Source organism: Raphanus sativus, chromosome 5 (genome assembly GCF_000801105.2).
Source record: "Raphanus sativus cultivar WK10039 chromosome 5, ASM80110v3, whole genome shotgun sequence".
NCBI lineage: Eukaryota > Viridiplantae > Streptophyta > Magnoliopsida > Brassicales > Brassicaceae > Raphanus > Raphanus sativus.
Window position 1 is genome coordinate 2801354 of NC_079515.1, and position 23731 is coordinate 2825084.

Below are 23731 nucleotides of genomic sequence, written 5' to 3' on the forward strand. Positions count from 1 at the left end.
CTCTTGATTCTGCGTTCGTTGCGATACTATTTTTTTTTTCTTGTTGAAAATCGTCCTGTTTCTTCTTCATCCAAGCGGTAGCTCTACTGACACTGACTATTTTTTTTTGTTTTGTTTTGGTCTTCCTTTTTGTTAAAATAGACTAGGAATTTTCTCGCTACTGCTATGTTCAACGAAGGCCTCTTCTATCTCAATGATGAATGTAAGACGCTCATCTGAAAAAGCTTAGCTCAATTTCTCTTAGTATACAAAATGATATAACTGCTGCATGCATGCTTTGAAACAGATATGAAGCTAATGCCTATGGATGCTGCTGAATCCCACCTACTAATTGAGAAAGGTTTCATACACAAAACGATTTTGAGATTCCTCCTCACTTATCTTTGATGTTCTTTGATTTCCTCATTATGGAATTATTATTATTATAGGTGTCTACAATGGACTGCTGAGGAAATACTTCATTTTCCGCATATGTGAAACATTAGGTGAGGAATACACATGTAAGCTGTGCGTAGATGATTGATATATATGTCACCTCTTTGGTAATTTATTAATGAAACGACTCTGTTACTGCAGTTTCTTCCAGAGATAGACATGGAGGGACTTTCAAATCCACCGCATATATTACCTTAAATCAACTGAGGAGGTATACTATTGAGATATTTATTTCCTACTCTGAGCTTTTCATGCGTCTATGCTTTACAATTTTTCATTGATTGTACTGAAAAATTAGGAGTTCAAAGCTTGGTGAGTTGATGACCACCCTTGACAAAATGCTAGATGAGGTAATGAATATTGTAACTACCATTCAAGTACATGCAATCAGTTCCTTGTCTTCTCGTACAAGTTTCCGCTTTACTTCTTTCCTAACAACGTCTTATTTCACTCTCGAAATTGAATGCTTTGCAGCCACAAGATTACAAGCCACCTTTCTTCTGGGGTTGCTTAGAAACTGAAGCACAGTATCCTCTGATGGTGGAAGTTGGGAATGTTAACAGAAAACGTCTCGTGTTAACGTTAAAGGTAATGTGGTTAATGCAACTTGCTTGAGGTATCTCTTGTCTTTTATGTCAATCGAATGTGTGTGTAGTTAACATTATTACTAGCTAGAGGGAATGTTAACTACTTCCCACGTGCATCACACTCCACTCTGCCCTAAATGGTGATTTCATTGTTGTTTCCAGATCAGTCATTCACAAGGGAACTATCTGGAGCTCACGGATGTTTTTTCAAACTTTCCACTTCTCTCATTGGTAATGATCTCTTCCTCTTCATTTCCACCTTAGAAAATGTAACTGCGCTCTTCCGTGTATATTCTTTGCGGTCGTTCCTAAAACCTAAGGCATAGTTTGTCTATTGTTTCAGGCTATATCTGAAGGTAAATCAATCAAGACTTCAAGTCACTACAAAAGAGCATCCCTGAGACATAATATAATGATGAAATCTGCAGTTTGTTTAATTATTGGACACTGTTAACTTCAGAGTCTATCTTCTTCTACTAACTGATCTTATCCTCACTTTCAGATATCATGGATCAGCTCGAGACAGAAGTTGTTATTTCAGAAACGGGAAAGGACACATATGTTAAAAACAGAGATAAGGTATATAATTAATCTCAGGCTCTTTACTTTATTTTTATTTGTTTTGACCATCACTCCATGTCTTAAAGATGTCAATTCATTGTGCAGGGGAAGAGTATTATTGAGCCTTGTGAGAATGAAAATGACTTCATGCAAGATTATGGGAAGCGTACAAGACTCGTGACGAAGATTGCTCGGTGCAAATTTTTTGCAGAAGGATTTTGTCCTTTTGGAGATGAATGTTGGTTTTCTCACCATGTCGGTAGTGATGGAAACAGTTGCTGTATCTTCTCTTGCGAAGCTAGTGGTTCAGATAGCAAGGTTTACCTTTAATCTTATAACATCCTACATGCATCATACTTTGATGTGCCTAAAACGTCCTCATCTTCCTTGTTGTTTCTGTAATACTCCATGTCTTAAGATGTCAATTCATTGTGCAGGGCAAAAGTGTTCTTGAGCTTTGTGAGAATGAAAACTACCTCGACCCTTTGAAGCTCAAGAAAGGAAGCGAAGCTGTTGGAGATGCTGATTCCTCTAGGTTTGTCACTCTCTCCGGTTTTGTGCTTGGTCGTTGTTGTTGGGATACTTCCGTCTCAAAAGTGTTTAGGAAGCCGGAATTGAGTTTAGCCGGGGTTAGACCTGGGAAGAAGACTCCACTTGAGACTGCAAAAGAGAGCGTTCGTGTCTATCCGGATCATGTTCTGACTCCCCCTAATCTGAGGAATATTTTTGGCCAAAAGCTGTATGACATGTGCTACGGAAAAGGAGTGCCTCCTCTTCCTGATATTTCCTGTTGGTTTGAAAGATTCAAGAACAAAAACGACAAAGCCATTTACGAAAACCAACTTTTGCGTTGGAGATCTCCCAAAAGGGTAAGTTTTTTAATTGTCAATTATACAATTATATCCCATTTGGTTCCCTTTCCTTAAGTCTTTTAACTTTGGTTTCAGTCTCCCAACTGGGGAGAGGGAGTTACAAGAGTCAACCGGGAATGGGTTGAACTTTCAGAGGGAGATAAGAAGAAAGTTGGGCCTATACGTTCAGAAGAAGAACATAAAGTGGTAGGAGATGTACGAGACCAAGGGAATCATCGTAAGTCAAACTTTATTCTTTACTTTTTTCGAAATTTGTTCAATTAGAACTCTAAATATCATATTATTAAACTTTTGTTTTTGTGATTGCACTTTGCAGAATTATGCGCGGCTTATGTCTGTGTCAATCTTGTGAGCTCGCTGAGAGTCATCGAAGGGGACGATAAAGACTTTGTGAATTTAAGCGTGAAGGAGTTGTGTTTTTCTGCATGTGGACCCGTTCAAGAGGGACACAAGTGTCGAGCTATGCTATTGACATCTGCCCTGGAATTTATAAAAGATCATGGAGTGACAGAGCAACGAGGGACCGAAGGAGATTCTTTTAGCTGTGTCACAGACAAACCCCCTAGAAAAAGTAAGGCTAAGAAGATCCGCATAGCAGATTTTGGCTATCTCGGTAATGATACACATAGAGCTTTGAAGAGACTCGAGACGCAGCCTATAGGAGCAACGTTGGTTATATTTTCAGATTACTGGGGAATTCAAAAGGGGGTAAGTAAGTTTCGATATTAATTCATAGTTTCATAAATTTTGGTCATGGTTTTAAAGTGTTTAATTTATTTTATTGTAGGAAATCTACCGCGGACCAAAGAGCGACAGATCTCGGTATGAGGCTCTTCATGGGGTGACTATTGTGGATGCTTTTTTGATCGATGGAGAGCTTGTATACTGGTGTAAATCTAGCCACGGAGAAGAGTACCACGACAAAGGGTACGTCCTTGTGTCTGGTGAGACTATGGTTTTGGGTCATCATTTTTCTGCTGGGCGTGGTGAATCTAGATTTGGTGTTAACCGAGGTGTAGGAGGTGACACAGCTTTAGCTCTTAGCAAACCAAAAGGCCTAATCCATGAATTTGTATATCCCGTGCTCAGGATTGAACCAAAGAAAAGAAAGAGATAAAACTTCTGGTGTGTTTGGTATCTTTGGTTACGTTATGGTTTGTATATTGTTTTGCTATTGGAAAACTTGACCTTTAATGGCACTAGATTACATTTTGTGATTTCTACTTTCTTATTTGAGTTCCAGTCTTTTAATTTTGTGTGTTGTTTTATTCAGCTGAGGGGTTTCGTGAAAGTTTTGACTCTATTTTCTTACATTTTGGGTAACATTGTTGATGTTAAAGGAGAGATGATTAGTATGTTCTTCCATCAAGTTTAGGACCATATCAAGCTGCTGTTGCAACGCAGCACAACGCTTTCTTTCACGGCTCAGCTCTGTGCTATCTAGTTCCCTAATCGTAGTATCTTTCTCGTCCTGAAAAGTTTTATTACACTCAATACCATATAAAGACTTTGCAGCTTCTTCTGATTCAAACTCCATACCAATGAAAGGCTCCACCACTGAAGAAGCTTCTTCCGTGACTGTATTCTGCATATATCATATTCTCTACTACATCTTCTCCACGTTAAAAGTTCCCTGCCAGTGCCACACAACACAAGAGCCAATCTCAATTCAAGACAAATATAACATGGCTTAAACTAGTACATACAGATACCAAGAGACAGTGACCAAGTTCTTGGAAACCGCTGTAAAGGAGACTAAAAAGATTGAAACAGAAGATGGTTCCACGCTCTTTGCGGTGAAAGAGATCACAGAGACTTTCCATGGAGATTCAGCAAAGGAAGAAGCTCAGCTATTAAGAGTATTCGTGATCGTCAGAGACTTCATGTCCATTCTAGATAAAGTATGCAATGAAATGGAGGCTGAGTAGAGAAGAGAGCACTCTTGCTTAGTAGGTTTCAAGTGTACTGATTATATGCATTGTGTTGCCTCCTTAATTAGTTATGTAATTATGTTTGTATGAGTCGTTGGAACTATGAGTTCTTTAAGTGAAAAAAAAAATACTTTATTTCTGTATCAAAGCTATTACACTTGCTCTAAACTCCGTCAAGGATTCCATCAATCGCTTGGAAGATCTTAGAGGCTACAGTCTCATCATCTGAGGTCTATCATTCCACTGCTAGGATTTGTTATATAGACTATACTCTTGTCTTCTGCTCCATTCTCACCTGTTATGTGTTCTATCGATCCGGTCATACTCATCTTCACTAACGCGTCTAAAAGTGTTTCCGGAGCCACATAGCCCCAATGCTCAACGGCCGCCGAGCATTTTCCTGAACTTTCTTCCTGATCCAACCCGGAAACCAATCTCTGTTTCCCATTTTCCATCACAAGGTCACCTTTCAACCTTGCAATACCGAAGTTCTCACGTTGTTTGAGTTTTCTCCAGCTCAGTTTGGTGGCTAACTCTGCCGTTATCTCTACGTCCGCATTGTCTGCGATTCTTGCTACACTTAGCGTCCTGTTCTCAGAGTAACTCAAGATAGATTTTGTCTTTACAGTGGAAAGGTTGATCATCTGGTTGACAACATCAGGGACCTGAACACTAAATGCTATCAGATTGATGAATACAGAAACAATCAAAAGCGGAGGAACTGAGTCCTTACCAAAACAATCTTTGGCTGCAAAAGGGAAAGAAGTATTGGGAGCTTCTGCAACCTGCAAAAGAACTTATAGTATTTGAGCAATGTTGACAAGCAAGTTTACAATTATACAACAGACAGGCAAATCTTTACCTGATTCCTGAAAGAAAAGAACATTGGAGAATCTTCATAGCGATTGGTCTGAAGGGGAGAAGTCCTAAACCTGAACTTATTTCGTCCTGCAACACAAGATTTCTCATCAAATATCTTGAAAAGACAATTCACATTGAATCATCTTATGGAGAAGAGAGAAATAGATTTTGAAAACCTCAAGAACAAGTAATGATCTTGGATCTCCACGCCAACGCTGAAGAAGTTGGACAGAAGGGCCAAGCCGTAAACTCCAGTGAGGAGCAAACACGATGCATGGTTCCTGCCAACTTGTTCTGTTTTGCATTTAGGCCAAAAAAAATTTACCTATCAGAATAGTATAAAAAATAGCTCTAAGAGCTATTTATATAAATATTATTCGATTCTCTACTTCCGTTACTAGAATAATAAGAAAAAAAAGAAAGAAAGCAAACCTTCAGGGAAGAGGACTCAAGAGAATTTGACAATAGCTCTAAGAGCTGCAGAACTATCCCCACTCGAGTTATCGTGATTAAGGTTGAGCCACCAGCATCCGCAGATTCTGCAGCGCATGAGCAAACAAAAGCTAGTTTCTCTAGCTCTTCTAAGCTTTCTTCAGTGTCTAGTAATGAAGCAGCCAAGCTCTCTTCATTCTTGTCACTGCTAAAACATATCAGTGACTATAAGACCCAAGCAAACAACATTCTATCATAGATGTAGAAATGAGAGTCTTATATGAATGTACCTGATTGTTGATATACAATCATTCTCAGTCATTTCTGCGGTTTGGAGGCATGAGAAACCAGAGTAAACCATGACATCGGTTCCTTTGAGACCATGGAAGTCGAAACTTTTGGTATGATGTGAAACGAAGATGGAGTCTGACACATAACTTAGACTTCCATTAGGTCCGTTGATCAACCAGTTGCAAGCGCCAATATCTAGACCTGAACTTAAGGCCTTAATGATCAATGTCCCATTATAACAAACTTCTTCTGCAAACTTTACAGCCTGAACCTTCTTCATGCAACTCTTTACGTCATCTAAACTGAATCAACGAAAGAATCAACTTGAAAAAATCCGCGAACTTGAATAAATCCGGGAACTGCAGCAAGCATACAACTTGAAAAGCCAGTAACAAGTACCTGTACAGACGCATCCAACTGCCTAGATCATCGCCGAAGACAAGATTCTTAAGCACGGAAGGTACTTGTTCACCATCTAGATTCTTTGTCCACCAAGGAAAACTGGAGTCCTCAGGTCCATGTAAGCGTCTAAACTCCATGTGCATAGAGACAAGATCTTCCATCATGAGCTGTCCAATCTTAGCAGTTGCTTCAGTCATAAATCTACATCTTAGAAGATAAGAACTCAACACAAGGCACACACACACACACACCCAAAGCAAAAACAAGTTTTATTCATGAAAACGTTTTTAACCTTGGCACAGAATCTTGGGTTTTGAGTAAGGAAATGCAATCCAAGCAATCCCATAGGGTTGGAGATGAGAACTATATCAATCAAAGAAACTTCCCACAAATGTAAGGTCTTTACTGTCTTGTACCAAGTCATTCCTAGTCATCTGTCTCTCCTTCAGTTTTTGCTTCTTTTGAATTGGATTCTGAGAGTCCTCTTCAGATGTTGGATAAGCACAAGCTTCAATACCCACATTAGAGGGAAGAGGGGAGAAGATTGTGGTAGCTAAAAGGTCCAAAGGGCAGTCAATCAAGATCCTGAAACCACTTAGGTTCAGCATATGGCAAGGCGGGTAGTGAAAGCCATCTCCTTTGCTCAGACAAGTCTACAACACACACACACAAAGCTTTCATATTTACCCAACAATTCAGACAAAAAGGCATAGAATCTGTCGAAAGCTAATATCGTAAGCACTTTTATACGAATTGCCTCCATAGGAAAGAGAAGAACATGAGAGGTTCAAAGTCGCAGCTTTTCTAGAGGATAAAGTCGACAGAGAGAGTTAGAAAAGTAACTACGAAAGTAACTATGGTTCGGTTCGGGTTATATAATCTAGATTTGGATTCTCTGGTTCGGCTCGGTTTACATAATGAAATAAAAGGGCCCAGTTGTTGAGGCGGCCATAAATAAATTAGGGCGGAGTATAAAGGAGCAGGAGGCGGGGAAAGAATTGATTTTGGGCGAGAGAGAGAGAGAGAGAGAATGGGTGGACGGTGGAGAAAGACGAAGAAGGTGGTTGTTGATAGAGAGTATCGTGCGCGGAGGAGACGTTCATATGGGCTCTGGTTGAAGAAGATAAAGTCTCTTCCTAAGTCTAAGAAGAAAGAGATTATCCGAAAAAGACAAGTTGCTCGTGATAAGGTGACGGCTGAGCTTTGGCTTAAACTGTGGGAAACAGATGTAATTATTATTATTATTTCCTTTTTTTTTTTATTAACTACTCTTTCCGATTTCGATTTCGATTTTGATTTGATGATATGGATGATCTCCGTCCGTAGGGGTTCGATATGGGTGAACTGTGGGATCATCGCAATTGGGGAATGCATGAATTCGAAGTAGGGGAAGATGAAAATTTAGACATTGTAGTGCAGCTTTATGCAAAGCTCGGCCTTCACCGCTACAATATGTTAGAGGGGACCAATTTGCAGCTTCACGAAATAGAGAAATACAATAGATATGGTAGTTACATGCCTGCCCGTTATTATATAACTTTGCTTGCAGAGGATCCAGCTACACCGTCGTCGTCCCTTGTTACTTTCCAGACTGACCTTAGCGAAAAAAGCTGCAACGCTCTGAAACACTGTTGCGCTGTCGCCAGAATTAAAGGTAGCTAGCTAGGGTGAAAACCGAGTTTTCTTGAATTGTTTGTAATATACTACTACTTTAATTATTTTGTCTCTCTCTCTCTTCTTCTTTAGGGACTACGTCTACGGGAAATATGCATGTTTTCCACGATGATATGGATAATTTCTACGATTATAGGGACTTGCCTGAGTGGCCTTCATTTGCTGATGATGAAAGTCGATTTTTATATGAGGTAATAATTACAGAAGAATATTCATGGTTAAGGTAATGATGCTTTCGTTTCATTGACCCACGTTTTGTTTTTTTGCTTCTTCGCCAGTTGCTGGAATCTGATTGGGAAGAAAACGACTGGATTGGCCTATACTTGCAAGTTGCAGTCGCTACCACGGATAGGCCAAATCACTATCACAATGTTGGTTGAGTCATCATCATATAAAACTATAAAAGTGTGTGTTTTCTTTCTTTTGCGCATGTGTATATTTAATAACTATGTTTCCCTTGTTGCAGCCCGACCTGTCCGGTTTGAAGATTTTGAACGTGGTGGTAGAAACTGAGGAAAATCTGCCCAAAGAGAATGTACTCAAGTGTTTTGGAACTGTCCTAGTCTACATAACTTATGATCAGGACTTGGGAGTTGATAATGGTGGGGGGGTATGCAAACGCAGAGCCATCGTTCGAAGAACTGTGGATTTGATATCTAAATGCTTTTGTCTCGTTGGCAGGACTCGATCGCTCCCCTAAGTTTACACAAAATATGCTATTTGTTATGTGTTTCTTGTTTTCATATTTCAACAACCTTTTTTTTTGGTGCACAAACATGATTCTGGTCCATTGCTTATTTGAGTGAAAATTAGACTTCGTTTTAGATTAGATAATACAACCGTCGTTTCTTTAATTTATTGATGGCGAAAGCTTAAACCTTTTAACATTTCAAAATTTTTTCTATACCAACAGCAAGGGTTTCGAATATATAAATTTCCTTGCAAGTATTGTAGATTCTCTGTCATAATCACACAATCTCGTGGTAGAGGTCGTTAAGTTGCAGCAAGCAAGCAGTGCACTGGAAAGAGTTGAAGGCGAGTGAGTTTGAATTTGTAGGAAGTGGGAACCCTTTGGTGTCTTAGGAGAATGTACTGAAACTATGATATGTATTTAGCAACTCTTTGCAAAGGAAACATCATGGATAAGAAGATCTAGCTTTTCATTTCATAAGAGCATGTGCAAGTATAGAATCTGCGTGGTTTGGAGTTCAATGGTTTTTTATTCATGTGACAAATCTGACTATCAAAATGCATTAACATGTAGAAACTTTGTTGTAAATAAGATGTGAAGGTGTTGTTGTGTTATTCAATATTAAAGAAGTGACCTCTTTATATACATGGAGTTTGGCCGACTTTACAAGTCTCATAAGCTAAGATGTGAAGGTGTTGTTGTGTTATTCAATATTAAAGAAGTGACCTCTTTATATACATGGAGTTTGGCCGACTTTACAAGTCTCATAAGCAATGTGAGACTCTCTTAAAACACTTAAGAAAGTTGGCCATATTTAAATGAAAGACAACAAAGGTCCAATCCGCCAAGTATGGCTGGTTTGGCTAAATCAAAACAATCTCGGTTATAAGCATTCTTAAACCGGATGGTTTACAACACTCCCCCTGAATGCCATAACCATCTAGAGTTTGTAATGCGTTTGGTATACTGCCTCGTTAAAATCTTTCCACGGTAAACCCAAAAACCCAATGTGGTAAAAACGGGAAGCCATGGATAGGAAAAAGAGTACAGCCACATTACTCCCCCTGAAGTGAACATCACTGAAGGTCTCTCAGTGAACGCATATCAATCTGCTGCATAAGCTTCCTGAGCGTGCATGTTGGTAATACTTTAGTGAAGAGGTCGGCTGAGTTCTCGCTGGATCTGACTTGGAGTATCTTGACCTCTCCTTCTTTCTGTAGATCATGGATGATGAAGAACTTGGGAAAACATGTTTGGTCTTGTCACCCTTGATGTATCCATCTTTGAGCTGAACTATGCATGCCGCATTGTCTTCATAAAGAATGGTCGGCCCATCCTTACCATCCGTGATCCCACATGCTGTCCGAATATGGTGTGTCATGAGTCTTAACCAGACACACTCCCTACTTGCTTCATGGATCGCCAATATCTCCGAGTGATTGGATGATGTGGCTGATATGATCTGCTTGGCTGATCTCCATGAAATGGTCTTGCCTCCATATGTGAAAACATAGCCGGTTTGGGACTTAGCACTGTGTGGGTCGGATTGGTAACCTGCATCAGCAAAATGCTTTCATGATATTCATGGTCCATTTGGATCATATGGTTTATCCCTCTTAGATAAATTCGACCATGAATGTCTTTGTATGTCCATGATTTGTCCGGATCATGACATCATCCATAATCCATCCAGATTATGTTCTTGTCCACTATATATCTTGTTCATATCCTTTGACCAAAACTTTTTATGAACCTTTTAGTATATGTCCACGGTCTGGCTATTGTGTTATAGTTTGAAGTTAATCAAAACTAAGCCACTTTTGGGTCAATAGGACGTTCCTCTCACTTGGATGGTTTAGGTCGGATTTAAGACCTAGAAGAACTGGTTGGAACAAGCTGGACGGGATGGATTGATCGGGACCAATGATGATTAAGGTCGATCTAGGTCGTACATGATCCTAGTCGGTATGGTTCCCTTTGGTCGTGAATCTGATGGATTCTCATACCATTTGATCAATCTATTCTTGGTACGTTGGATCATAGATCCCAACATTCATATACGGCTAATGATCTTTACTATAGATCATCGTAGCCTTTCCAAGAATCAATCATCTTTAATCATCCTTACTTTAAGTATAAACACAAGGAGTATATTGACTACTATATGGACTGATTTGAAACGTTCTTATAGAACTTTCTACTAAGCATCACTTAGTCTTATCATATCGTGTGTATGCAGCTGCATTTCAGTCCATGAACAACGCAGGAACGATGTTGTTCTATGAGAACTTCTTTCTCATCTTTCAAGGTATCTTATATTACCTTTATATCCAGTGAGATATCCAATGTCTACTATATCTTTCTTAGATGTCCAAATTTCGATATTGGGTAGTAGCATTCACCACATTAGGAATTTATTTTCTTGTTCCTTAGTCCCTGTGAGTATCCTTGTGTGATCAAGCCATTCCATTGAATGCTTTATGTAGCAACATGTACGACCACTTGTCTGTACTTTCATGTTCTACTGCTCACGATTTTCTTTTCCTCACAAGACTCATCTGTTCACTGGTTAGATGGCGTCTCACTTATGTATTTGGCCAATACGCCCATCTCATACATTCTTTGGGTTTAACTCCACGTCTCATTCTATGAGTACTCTTACGTGGGTTAGTGATCCTCGCATATCTCTTATGCTCAAGTGCTTTCTCTTTATCACTTATGAGTGTGTGTATGTGTCGACACCTTATATAATGTTCCATCGCGTTCTATCGCGTTCTAGACATGATACAATCGATTGAGATTTTATTTTTATCAGGATCATTGAATACTTTGTAGTTTGCAAGGTTACATTGTATGATACCTGTACCTTAGGACCGGCCGTCTTATCTCATTGTCTAGTATGGTTTCTCTTTCATGAACCCGGATCTATCATTATGAGCACCTTAACTCTTTCTATCCGAGGTTCCTTGTATATGGAACATACTGGTCTATCTTGTATAGACTTTTAAGCAACTTGATTATGTCTCTACTAGGACATTTATATAGTGGTGCTAAGCTGGTATGACTTAGTTATTCTTTCGGGTCTGTCTGGCTATCTTTCTTTCTTTGTTTATGGACGTCCAATACATATATATATATATATATATATATATATATATATATATATATCTGGTCCGAGGATCTTATGCCAAGACAAGGAAGGTTAAAACCATTCCACTTTACCAGCTTATTTCTTTCTCCATGATGTTGGATAGTCGGATTCATCTTGTATGCAATCCGTGTACCTTGGCCACTATATTATCACCTATGTTTGGCTCATGGTCTCATTTAGTTCGTGGGAGAAAGATCATGTTCTCTTATCCAACATATATTCCCGATTTCATTTCATCCTTATATGAGGTATTCCATCCTAGATGGCACATAGGTATGTGGTGGTTTATTCATAACCTCTTAGGATGGTCTATATCTGGATTATGATCCTTTATCATCTTTAGACAGGAATATCTATGCTCACTTTATATGGCCTGATGTATCTCATCTTTTATACATGTATACTTGTGATGTCCCCAAGCTTATAGACTTTTGAAGTCTCAACCTTAAAGGTTTATTGCTTTTACGGCCAAGCTATAATGCCTTATGGCCTTCGGCCAGGCTTGTCACGTTCGGGTTTTTATAGTATGGTCATGGACCACACGGAGTGTCTATTCTCCCCTCATGAACATGCTATAAAATACGTTTATTTGTCCTCACTTAAACGTAATGCTTGGACGACCAGCATGGTTTTAGACCATGGTACACGATTTGTAGTCTGGTCATGATCACGGGTTTTGTCCTCACTACCCTCATGATCAGATAATATTTCGTGTTGCTTGGGACAATGAAGCCTAATGAGTTTCCCTTGTGTACATGTTTCACAACGTGAGATCTTATGGATAACTCTTTGTGCCTTAGTAATTTTAAACTTTGCATCAAGTTCGGACCAGGATGGCTAATCCGGTCATGCCATAAAATGTTAAAATCGTTGGTGAACCCCTCTGGTTACCTAGGCTTTTATGCCTTATCACACTGATCCTTAGCATAGTATTAGATCAGTATGGAGAATGTAGTCTCAACCTCTTTTATATGTATGCCTTTGGCGATTTTCATAAGCTAAAGGAACATTTCCTTTTGCTTTGCCCATTGGTTTATTATTGAAACCATTTTGAGGTGGTTTTGAAAATGCCACTTCGACCTTTACTCCCTCCTCAACCATGATTGGATCTACAACCACAGTTATTGTGGTATCCTTGTCCACGGCCAGTGGGGATTTTGGGTCTTTCTCAATGGGTCTTAGGTGATAAATTTTGCCCAACGAGTAAGCCAACAGCTCCCTGGACCTCTTTCGCCTCTTAAGGCCATACCTTAGGCGTGGTGGTCTAGACATACTCTTCTCGGGTTTTCATTCTCTTTTGTCAAAAATATTTTCAAGCAAATCAATCAAGATAAAAGAAAACTTTTATTAATGCTATGAAAATTTAAAACACCAAATCATAAGTATGAAATCAGAATATCTAAAGGCTCTAGACAATGGTCAAGCCAGCCACTCCATCTGTCACTTTGGACGTGGCTCCCATGGATTCTTCATCATCACTATCTGCCTCATAGCCGCTCATATTATCTTTCATCTGATTCATCTGTTCATTTTGAGATAAGTATAAGAACAGATTGTTGTATATGGTGAAACCTTTATCTCGATAGGCTAGTTGTAGGGATAGATCTTTTGGATTTGCTGTAGTGAAAACTTTTTCAAGTAATTCCTCCTCTGTCAACTTTTCACCACAAAACATCAGTGTATGAGTTACTTTGGATAGAGCATTATTGTATTCTTCCACGGACCCAAAGTCCCGGAACTTGAGGCTCATCCACTCATGCCTTGTCTTTGGTAATAACACCTTAGTGTATATGGACTTTAACTCTGTCCAAAGGCATCGAGGGCTTTGTATATCTTGGTACTGATTTCTCAGTACCACATTGAGATGATGACGCATTACTCTTAATGCCATATATTTCTCATTCTCGGTTCCATGATTATCCTTGATGATACATTCACTAAGACCTTCTATCTTTAGTATAACCGAGATATTGATTGCCCATCTTAGATAGTTCTCTCCAGAGACATCTAGGGTATCATAGTCCATGGGTTGGAATCTCAACATCTGAAATCATATCAAGATGATTTGTGTTAGTACATACAATTTCTTATGCCATTGGCTATCCAAGAAATAAAAGGCACTCGACCAGTATGTAAACAATAAGCCATACGGCTTGTGTGTGTGATCAATGCCTTTCGGCCACTCATGATCACACGGCCATCTTTGCGTGATCAATGCCTTACGACTATTATTCAATCAGGATCACACGGCCAGCAAACAAATAAGAGGACCACACGGCCAGTTTGCATTCTTTTAGAAATTTATTTTTTCTCATAACTCATCCATCTCTTAATCAACTTGTTTGATTTATAAATCCATTGAAAATAGTGGGATGGACGAGTGCATGGTCTAGCCATACCATATGGTATGCTATATCAACCCATGCGGTTTAATGGTCTAGTAGTACCATTCGGTACACTTCCTCGACCAAATAAACGGATCATGATTTAGCTGCACTGTGGTGCGCATCATCGATCACCGGTGATTGTGGATCACCGTGGATCATCGAGGATCATTGAGGATCATCGTGGATCACCTTGGATCACTGATCATCGTAGATCATCGCGGATCATCGAGGATCATCATGGATCATAGATCAACGCGGATCATCGTGGATGATCACTGTGAATCACAGGTGGAAAATCTAGTTGCACCTGAGGGTGAACATCATCGACCATTGATTTTGTTTTACGGTCTAATCGTACTTAAGAGTACGTATCATCGACCTTTACTTCATATGGTCTAGTCATACCTATTGGTATGCATCATTGACCTAAAAGAAAATCATGGTCTAGCCACACTATGGTGTGCATCATCGACCAAAAGATGTGGAAAACATTAACCTTATTTTTGTTTGGACATATAGCGTGTCATCCTTAAAGGGTTATCACTTGTTGTCCATTCAAAACAAAAGTCATGTAATCACATGCTTTATATTTTAGGGTTTAGGGTTTCTTAAAAATCGGATTTAAACTTTAAGGATTATGGTTTAAAATTCAAATATGATTTTAGGATTATGTTAAACATTGACCTTATGTTTTGTTTGGACATATAGCGTGTCATCCTTAAATGTGTATCACTTGTTGTCCATTCAAAACAAAAGTCATGTAAAACGGTTTAGGGTTTTGAGATCCGAAATTTTGGGGTTTAGGGTTTTAAAATTCGGATTTGATCATATATGATCTATTAGGGTTTTATAAGTTTAAGAAAATTGATTTAGAGATTTATAAAACCGATTTACAAGAATTAGGTCTAATTTTAAAATTAGAGTTTCAAAATCGATTTTAACTTCTAGCAAATTAGGGATTTGATTTTAAAATAAAACAAGAACTAAAATCAACCAAATCAAATCGCAAAATCTTTTAAATCGGATTTAAGATGAAGAGAAGTTTGAAATCCGAATTGCTTGAACCACAAGTAAAGATTAGGGTTCTTGAGATCTTATCTTATTAGGGTTTTGGATGATTTTTGACGGTGCGGCTTGCACTAGGAGGTGACGGCGCGTCTGGAGTCCAATCGCTGCGTGGTTTGCGGCGCTGGATTCTCCTCGTCAAGGGCTTCAGTTTGATGGGTGGCTCGTCGTCTGGATCCTCACGGTTAGGGAGATATGACGGTTTGAAGTTGCGGCTGAAATTAGGGTTTATGGCCACCGGGTTTTAGGTTAGGTTTAGAGGCTCGTGGCTTAGAGGCTATCGTGCTGATAACGTATTGTAAGTAAGATGTGAAGGTGTTGTTGTGTTATTCAATATTAAAGAAGTGACCTCCTTATATACATTGAGTTTGGCTGACTTTACAAGTCTCATAAGCAATGTGGGACTCTCTTAAAACACTTAAAAAAGTTGGCCATGTTTAAATGAAAGACAACAAAGGTCCAATCCACCAAGTATGGCTGGTTTGGCTAAATCAAAACAATCTCGGTTATAAGCATTCTTAAACCGGATAGTTTACAACAAACTTGAAATACTTGGTATATTAGAAAAAGGTGTTATATCGGGCCTTTATCAGGCCTCGATAAGGAGGAGAAACCGAAGCAAATAAAGCAGATTAACTTGTGTATTAACAAACATCTGTGTTCAAGTTCAGTTCCTAAAACATTTTTTTCTCCCTAGTCTTATTTTCTCATATCTCAGATTCTTCCTCTGTTCTCCCTCAACTCAATTCCTGTTACAAACAAGATGTGCTCACACCAGAGCTTATCAGAAGCTCTTGATAAGGAAGTGGTTTCTAAAGTTTCTGTTAAGATAAGTAAGAGGCCTCGGAAAGTGGTGGTAGGTTGTCTCAACAGAGACGAGGTCTGCTTTTTCTCTCTTTTGTTTTTCTCCTGTAAAGAAAAGATTTCTTCTTTGCATAGGTTACATTGTAATCTGTATATTTTTTTTGGTATATTTAGGAAAATGCTGAAGAATCAGAGTCCATGATGTGTCATCAATGTCAGCGAAACGATAATGGGGAGGTTGTGCGGTGTAAGAATTGCTGCGATAGGAAGCGTTATTGCCACAAATGCTTAGCAAATTGGTATATACTTTAACATTTACTCATTACATTGGCTTATTGCTACTCAGCTTTTTATTGTATAGTCAAGATAAAGATTTGGATTTTTGAGCTTGAGTTTGTGTTGATGCCTCTATTAATCAACAATATTTCTTTAGTATAATTAATTGGGTTTAGTGATCCTCTTCCTTGATTGTAGTTTTTTTTTGCTTCTTTGGTTCTGAAGCTTTGGAAACTTTTTATATATTAGGTACCCTCACATCCCACATGAAGACATTGCCAAGAGATGCCCCTTTTGCTGCAATACTTGCAACTGCAGAGCATGGTTGCGTCTAGATACTAAAATGGAAGTAAGTATATATATCTTGCTTGATTGTCTGTTTTCTTATATTCTATCTACCCACCCTTACTTAATCATTGCTCCAATATCGTGAAGTTAAATTCAGATCTCAAGGTTAGCAAGGATGAAGAAATCCAGTGCTCTAAGTATATTCTGCGGAAGCTTCTCCCACATCTGAAGGAAATAAACGATGAACAAGTTCTTGAGAAGGAAGCCGAGGCAATGATATCAGGTACACTCCGTTTTAAGTATGTATAAGCATTATGTTGATGACTTGGGAAGTTTCAATCTGATATAGCTCATAGAATAAGAGAACACTTATTTGTTTCACAGGACTGGAGTTTGGAGAGGTGAAGCCTGAAGACATTAATTGTCACCCTGGCGAAAGACTGTCTTGGTAGATCACCTTGACACTCTTGTTTCAGTGAATATGTCATGTTCTTAATGTTATTATGCTGTTACTAATCTTTCTTGTTTCAACTCTTTGCGTTTACAGTGATAGCTGCAAGACTCCGATCTTTGATCTTCATAGACATTGCTCGAGCTGTGGTTCTGATATCTGCATTGCATGTTCCATGGAGATCCGAAAAGGAAAGCTTCAGGCTTGTCAGGAGGATGTTTCTTGGAATTATATTAACCGAGGGTTTGATTATCTACATGGAGGAAAAGAAAAAATTGATAAACCTGCGGATGAAAAGCTGAATATCGAAGACTGTGTGAAGTTCCCATCTACTACGTGGAAAACAAATGAAGCTGGGATCATTACTTGCTATTGTGGTGACAGAGTTTTAGAGTTGAAATGTGTACTTCCCGATGATTGGGTATCAGAATTGGTCAAAAAAGGTAGAAGAAACTGTTGAAACCAACAACAAGCCTTTTGATTTACCCGAAATGGTCACGGAGCGATGCCCTTGTTTTGACTCTGAAGGTCATATTGACATGGACACCAACAGAAACGTGTTAAAGGCTGCATGCCGACAAGGATCAGAAGACAATTATCTATATTTTCCAAGTGTTCATGAAGATGATCTGAAGCATTTTCAGCATCATTGGGCAAAAGGAGAGCCTGTGGTTTTGAGGAATGTGCTTGAGTCTACAGCTGGTTTAAGCTGGGAACCAAATGTTATGCATCGTGCCTGCCGTCTGATTAGAAGCACCAACCATGAACCACTTCTGGACGTTAATACTATCGATTGTCTGGACTGCTGTGAGGTCAGTCTTCCCTTTAATTAGTTGTGTGGCATATGTCTATGGTCCATACATTTCTTATCTAACAATTAATACAAGTATATTGTAGTATGTTTCTAAAATATGTTGCGTAACTTTAATGATCAGGATACTTGCTTGCATATCTCTAATTTATTTTCTTGTCTTGTTAACTCTAAGTTGTTTTATTCCATCATCCTAGCTTGATGTCACAGTTTCTTTTTCTTTGAATTTAACTATAGGGTAATACCGACAGAATTTTATAGTTGCTCTTCAGACGAAGGACTTGTTACTATGCTCTAACATATATGATGACTTGTTACGGATGCAGGGATCGATTAATCTTCAAGCATTCTTTACCGGGTACAAAAAGGGCCGTTATGACCGTGAGGATTGGCCAAGTGTTGTGAAACTGAAAGATTGGCCTCCATCGAAGAGCTTCAATGAAAACTTACCACGTCACTGTGAGGAGTTCTTATGCAGTTTGCCTTTGAAGCAGTACACCCACCCGCGTAATGGGCCTTTAAATCTTGTCTTGAAGTTGCCTGATGAGTGCTTAAAGCCAGACGTGGGACCAAAGACCTACTTTGCTTATGGATTTGCGCAAGAAATGGGCCGTGGAGATTCAGTCACCAAGCTCCACTGCGACATGTCTGATGTGGTTAGTACTCATTTCTCGTCATCTCGTGCACGTAACTATTTCTTTGTTGTATTTTGTTTTCTGATGGTTTCCCTTGGTATACCCATAATGATCTCAAAACCCATGTCCCTCTTGAGAGTGAATAAGAAATGTTACCTTTAAATTCCTGGTACTTATAGTAACTTAGTACTGGTTGTCTTGTTTCCTTTCCGGTTTAGTCTCTATACTAGTTAAGGGACCAATCAATTTTTACAATTCCAGATTGGGTTTTCATCATTCCAATAACAAAACAGAATATTATCCGTACATTTAGGTTCCTACATGTCCCCGGCAAAAATAACTGAAAAGTACGTTATCTAGCTATCTGGTCTTTCTTGGTTCCTATCCTATTTATATAAACTATGTATGAGCGGACTCTCTTTGTCTGTATCCACATAAGTAAAGTGACCATTAGAGAGGATGAAAAGAAATCCAAAATGGAAAGAATAAACAAACTGAAGAGGAAGCATGCTGAGCAAGATGTCAAGGAGCTATTTTGCTCGGTACCTAACTACAAGGAAAAGATGGAGATTCTTGAAAACACAAGTGAAGAAGAAGTCAATAACCTTGAAGCTGATGATGGAGGAGCTCTTTGGGGCATTTTTCGTAGAGAAGATGTTCCAAAATTAGAGAAATACCTTCTGAGTCATCACAAAGAGTTCCGTCATTTCTTCTGTTCCCCCGTGTCTAAGGTACACTTCTCATCCCCAAGAGTGTCAGTAGATATATTGAAAATGTGTAGTGAATCTTTTCTTCCTGCATGTCTCTTTATTATACTATTGGCGGGGTTTTTTACTTATGGTATATGTGGTCCTTCTTCGTCTATGTAGGTGGTTCATCCAATACATGACCAGTCTTTCTATCTGACGCGATATCATAAAATGATTCTGAAAGAAGAATACGGTATGCTGTAATCTATGATGAACACAATCACATTATCTTTGACAATATGGTAATGTTTTTAATGGGATTTATATTATTGTAGGAATTGAACCATGGACGTTTGTTCAGAAGCTTGGAGATGCTGTGTTAATACCTGTAGGCTGCCCTCATCAAGTCAGGAACTTGAAGGTAATACTTTGATTTTTGAGCAAGTGAGGCTTTTAATCCCTCAGCAAAAGGTTCTTTTGGTTGATCATTTTATTTCTCTTGCAGTCTTGCACAAAGGTGGCGCTTGACTTTGTCACACCCGAAAATATCAGTGAGTGTTTCCGCTTAACAAAGGAGTATCGTCTGCTACCCCCAAACCATCATTCGAAAGAGGACAAGTTGCAGGTATATTCTTGTTTCTGGCTGCTTTTAGGAAATTGAAATGGTTCTGAATCCCTGTGTATATGTTTTAACAGATAAAGAAGATAGTAGTCTTTGCAGTCGATAAGGCTCTCCAAGACTTGGATCGAAATGAACGGTGAGTTTGTAATCATTCCTCTTACTACCTTTAGTAAGCATGTGTATCCTCTGATACCCTTTTGTTTGAGCTGAGGTTTTCTGTGTTGGCTCAGGTCTAAGTCTCTAGAAGCCAAAGGCCCAAAGAGGAGAAAAACGCAAGGACGTTGACGACCAGACGGAAGCGTAAAAACTGACAGATTACTAATGGTACCATATCTTTTAATATATATCTCGGTTTGAACCATTGGCTTAATCGCATCCGTAGTAGCTTGAGAGAACACATAAATTAAGGTTCACTCGTCAGAAGTTTATTCATTGAGGTTAAGCTGAATGATTTGGACAGGTGTTGATGTGAGCATGAATACTCACTTGAAGACAGTTAAAATGACCCTGAATGGGAAGAACCCAGTAACACTCGATCATCTAAGCACGAGGGGTTACAATATCCGCTACTACATTCTTCCTGATAGCTTGAATCTGGGGACTTTACTAGTGGAAGACACTCCTCGAGTTAAACCTAAAAAGCCTGTTGCTGGTACTGCTCCTTTCATTTGGATGTAAGTAGTATAATCATAAGACTGCTTTTATCAATCCGTTTATTTTTTCTTTCTTTCGTTCTTAGGAAAGCCTGATGAACGCGGTCGTGGCAGAGGTGGTTAAATGCGTCGGTGCACTAGATTGAAGGTAAGTGAATTGAATTTGTAGGAAGTGGGAGCCCTAAGGTATCTAGGAGAATTTTATTGAATTATGAATTTAGCAACTCTTGCAAAGAAAACATCTGGTACAATTGGTGCTCGTAAGGAAGTTACTATGTAATGTGAACTTAATGGATAAAGAAGATTTAGCTTTTCATTTCATAAGAGCATGTACAAGTATATATAGAATTTGCATGGTTTGGAGTACAAGGGTTATTATTCATGTGACAAATCTGATTATCAAAACGCATAAGTATAGAAAAGCTTTTAGATCTCTTCCGTTTTAGTCTCCTCACATGAACCTCCAATTGGGTCCGTAGCTGTAGAAAGGTTCCCCATTATACCCGTAGGGATCACACGGGTGGGGAAAGGAAGATGGCACACCATATGATCCATAAGGCCATGGTGGATAACATGGATTACAACAACAAGAACATGGCTCTGGCTTTTTCTCCTCAGCTTTTTTCTCCTCTGGTTTTTTTGGATGACAACAACAACAACATGGCTCTGGCTTTTTCTCATCTGTCTTCTTCTCGTCGGCTTTCTTCTCATCAGGTTTCTTTTCATCCTTCTTCTTGTCGTCCTCTGGTTTCTTGGGTGGTTCGACTTTGTTTACGCTTACAAGCTCAGCGAAGGCTACCTTCTTCCTCAGTGTGTTGGTTAGACAGATCATATTGACTTCAACACCGGTCACCTCGATCTGGTTCCTGTGATCTCCCTTTATTTCCACAGCCGAGACTCCTATAAAACCATATGCGTTCAACTCTTTTAGATTCAGCACGAGAATTGGCTTCTCTATATTGGTTTTGTTACCTTTGAACTGAGCGGCAGTTTTCATTGCTTTTGCTCTGGTTTTATCATCAGTCATAGTAACTCTTATCAGGATCTTTTGCTGCACACAGTTAAGAAAACCTCTTAGCATTATAAGAAAAAGTCTTCTTGTGCACATACAGACACAAAGTGTGTTCCAAGTAGTGACTCGTTATTGAGTACACATATTATACATACCTTCATGTTCTTCTTGTCTTCTTCACGTCACTTTTTGCAGATAATTTATAGACGATCTTCTTTGAAGAATTCGCTTTGTATATATGTTTGATGGGTTTTTTTTGTTGGCTCTGAATTTCTGGGTCTTCTTTAGATCACAAATCAGAGGAGATATAAATAAGGAGTTAATTATATATTAATTATTTTGTTCCATGAGTCATTGTCATGTACCAACAGAATATTTGGGATAGTTTAAATTTCGTTTTCAGATCGTTCCTTGCTGTGTTTTATTTGCTTCTACTTGCCCATTCGTACAAATTCGTTAATACTAGATTCAATCTCCGCGCTACGCGCGGATAAGTATTGCTTAAGTGTCGGTTATGATGTTTGATATATATTGTTTGTAATTGTTGTTTAATTTTTTTGATCTGAAAATAAATTTCTGATGATTGGGAAATTGTATTTAAATAAATAAGACTGATGTAAGAATAATAAAGATGTAGCTAAAAGAAAAGAAAGTGCTGATAAACTTAAGTGACTGTTTTTTTCTGCAGAGTAAATCTTAAGTCAACTAACATAGTCGTATAGCTAAAGTGTTTATTTAGATCCTTCAAGTTTGAACGTTTTCGTTACGCTTAGCACAGATATAAAATTGCTTCTCCTCATTAGTTTACTAAAACCAAAGCGATATTATATATAGCTCATATATATTCCAATCAAAGATGAAGGTGATCACGTAGGTACCTGCTTCCTGTGTGGGTTGATCCGAAGGTGTGGAGACCATCGCGGCCAGACACGAAGTTTGACTTGCGAAGGTGTCCGGTACCGTCTGTGCAACTTTCTGGAGAGTAATATTTTTTAAATTAGGTTTAACTACTGAGGAAAATGTGTTTTGATGAGTGCTTATTGGTTTTTCAGTTCAAAGTATATTTTCGAGATTAATACTAAATCCTACAAATTATATGACATTACTTATTTGTGGTAGAGTATGTCGTAGATATGGTAACTAACAATGGAAACCTAAATTACTCCTAATCAAGTATCATATGAAGATTTGACCATTTAATGCTTTTTATTATCTCTGTTTTAACCCCAACATTGTTAGTGGTTTGCTATGTTTAAATTCAAACGTACTATGCCTGCATTTATATTTCGAAACTGAAGTATTTCCAAGTATTAGTAGCCTCTTAAATAACATTCTCGATTTTGATATTATTTTTTCCTTCCATCCGACTTTAGTATGTTACAACTTTTAAATAAAGTAAGAAAATTTAAAATATATTATGTATGAATTAATGAGTGTTTCGTTATAAATGATTGAAATAAAATAATTAATTAAGTTATAATTTTAGAATTATCACTAAGGACGCGAGAATACCTTATGCTTGTTATTGTTTAAATCAGCAATTAACAATCTTATATTATTTTTTAAGAAACCATAATAAGCACGTATAATGTGAACCAATCATCAACGTGACCTCCACATAATTTTATTTGCTTCTATACTGAAAGCTATTTGTTTAGGGGGAAAAAAACCAAACGATCAATTTTCTTATAAAAAAAAATTAGGAAGCCAAATAAAGATGTGTGTGAATGGGAACATCAAACCGGAAAATTGGTGGATACATTGTTCCTTTAAGTCATTCAGAATAGAATAAAGTTCATCTTCATCTCATGCCTTTTTTTAATCTCTTATCCGTCCTTTGAAATGCTTGATGTAATCGATAGATCTGCTGAAGTAAAATCTTGTTGCTGGAGATGAACTGAGTTGTAGTTTGTCTGCATAGACTGAAGCAAGTTAATTTTAAAACAGAAATTGAGTTGTATAACTATTACGATGTTTAAATTACGCACCCTTATAAGTCTTCGGAATTATGCGTGTGAATATGCCCACTTTCAGTTTCAAACTTTTTTTCATGTGTAAGATGTTGAATTCGGCTGCTTGCTTGTCCCACAACATGAGTTTAACCATTGTCGACCTGAGCAGATGTATATATATCAAGAAAATTAAGGATA

General features: G+C 38.4%; 5 protein-coding genes, 1 long non-coding RNA gene and 1 pseudogene across 8 annotated transcripts; 4 read left to right on the forward strand and 3 right to left on the reverse strand.

Annotated features, from left to right (window-relative positions):
- Positions 1-574: 574 nt before the first annotated feature.
- On the forward strand, positions 575-1021 carry LOC130495239 (uncharacterized). Its single transcript, XR_008934510.1, has 3 exons — positions 575-646; positions 734-785; positions 910-1021. It is a non-coding gene; the product is annotated as an uncharacterized LOC130495239 (long non-coding RNA).
- Positions 1022-2148: 1127 nt separating this feature from the next.
- Positions 2149-4383, forward strand: LOC108857929 (uncharacterized). The gene is made up of 7 exons (XM_057010587.1): positions 2149-2452; positions 2531-2672; positions 2772-3163; positions 3243-3527; positions 3729-3807; positions 3971-4076; positions 4164-4383. The coding sequence occupies exons 1-7, from the start codon at positions 2330-2332 to the stop codon at positions 4381-4383; spliced, it is 1347 nt and encodes a 448-aa protein (XP_056866567.1). The 5' UTR covers positions 2149-2329.
- A 41-nt stretch (positions 4384-4424) lies between these two features.
- LOC108805409 (uncharacterized) lies at positions 4425-7348 on the reverse strand (annotated as a pseudogene).
- A 54-nt stretch (positions 7349-7402) lies between these two features.
- Positions 7403-8889, forward strand: LOC108805410 (uncharacterized protein At4g17700). 3 transcript variants are annotated; one of them, XM_056986655.1, is made up of 5 exons: positions 7403-7561; positions 7699-8026; positions 8119-8237; positions 8325-8417; positions 8513-8889. In XM_056986655.1, exons 1-5 carry the CDS (start codon positions 7403-7405, stop codon positions 8744-8746), a joined length of 933 nt encoding a protein of 310 aa, XP_056842635.1. In that variant the 3' UTR covers positions 8747-8889. The 3 variants fall into 3 exon arrangements, with proteins under 3 accessions (XP_056842635.1, XP_018432952.1, XP_056842636.1); XM_018577450.2 differs by having other exon boundaries at positions 7403-7600; positions 8513-8885; XM_056986656.1 differs by having other exon boundaries at positions 7403-7600; positions 8325-8421; positions 8513-8705.
- Positions 8890-13296: 4407 nt separating this feature from the next.
- LOC108857931 (uncharacterized) lies at positions 13297-13914 on the reverse strand. The gene has a single exon (XM_018631938.1). The coding sequence runs from the start codon at positions 13912-13914 to the stop codon at positions 13297-13299; it is 618 nt and encodes a 205-aa protein (XP_018487440.1).
- Positions 13915-15984: 2070 nt separating this feature from the next.
- On the forward strand, positions 15985-20893 carry LOC108857932 (lysine-specific demethylase JMJ25). The gene is given in 16 exon segments (XM_056986341.1): positions 15985-16220; positions 16319-16443; positions 16670-16769; positions 16856-16991; positions 17093-17156; positions 17256-17595; positions 17597-17971; positions 18297-18643; positions 19045-19336; positions 19475-19547; positions 19630-19715; positions 19800-19919; positions 19991-20052; positions 20147-20240; positions 20377-20568; positions 20656-20893. Coding segments are annotated over 14 exon segments (2292 nt in total). The 5' UTR covers positions 15985-16103; the 3' UTR covers positions 20202-20240; positions 20377-20568; positions 20656-20893.
- Positions 20856-21867, reverse strand: LOC108856482 (heavy metal-associated isoprenylated plant protein 16). The gene is made up of 3 exons (XM_018630292.2): positions 21737-21867; positions 21542-21620; positions 20856-21469 (listed from the first exon to the last, which is right to left on the reverse strand). The coding sequence occupies exons 1-3, from the start codon at positions 21740-21742 to the stop codon at positions 21021-21023; spliced, it is 534 nt and encodes a 177-aa protein (XP_018485794.1). The 5' UTR covers positions 21743-21867; the 3' UTR covers positions 20856-21020.
- Between the last annotated feature and the right edge of the window lie 1864 nt (positions 21868-23731).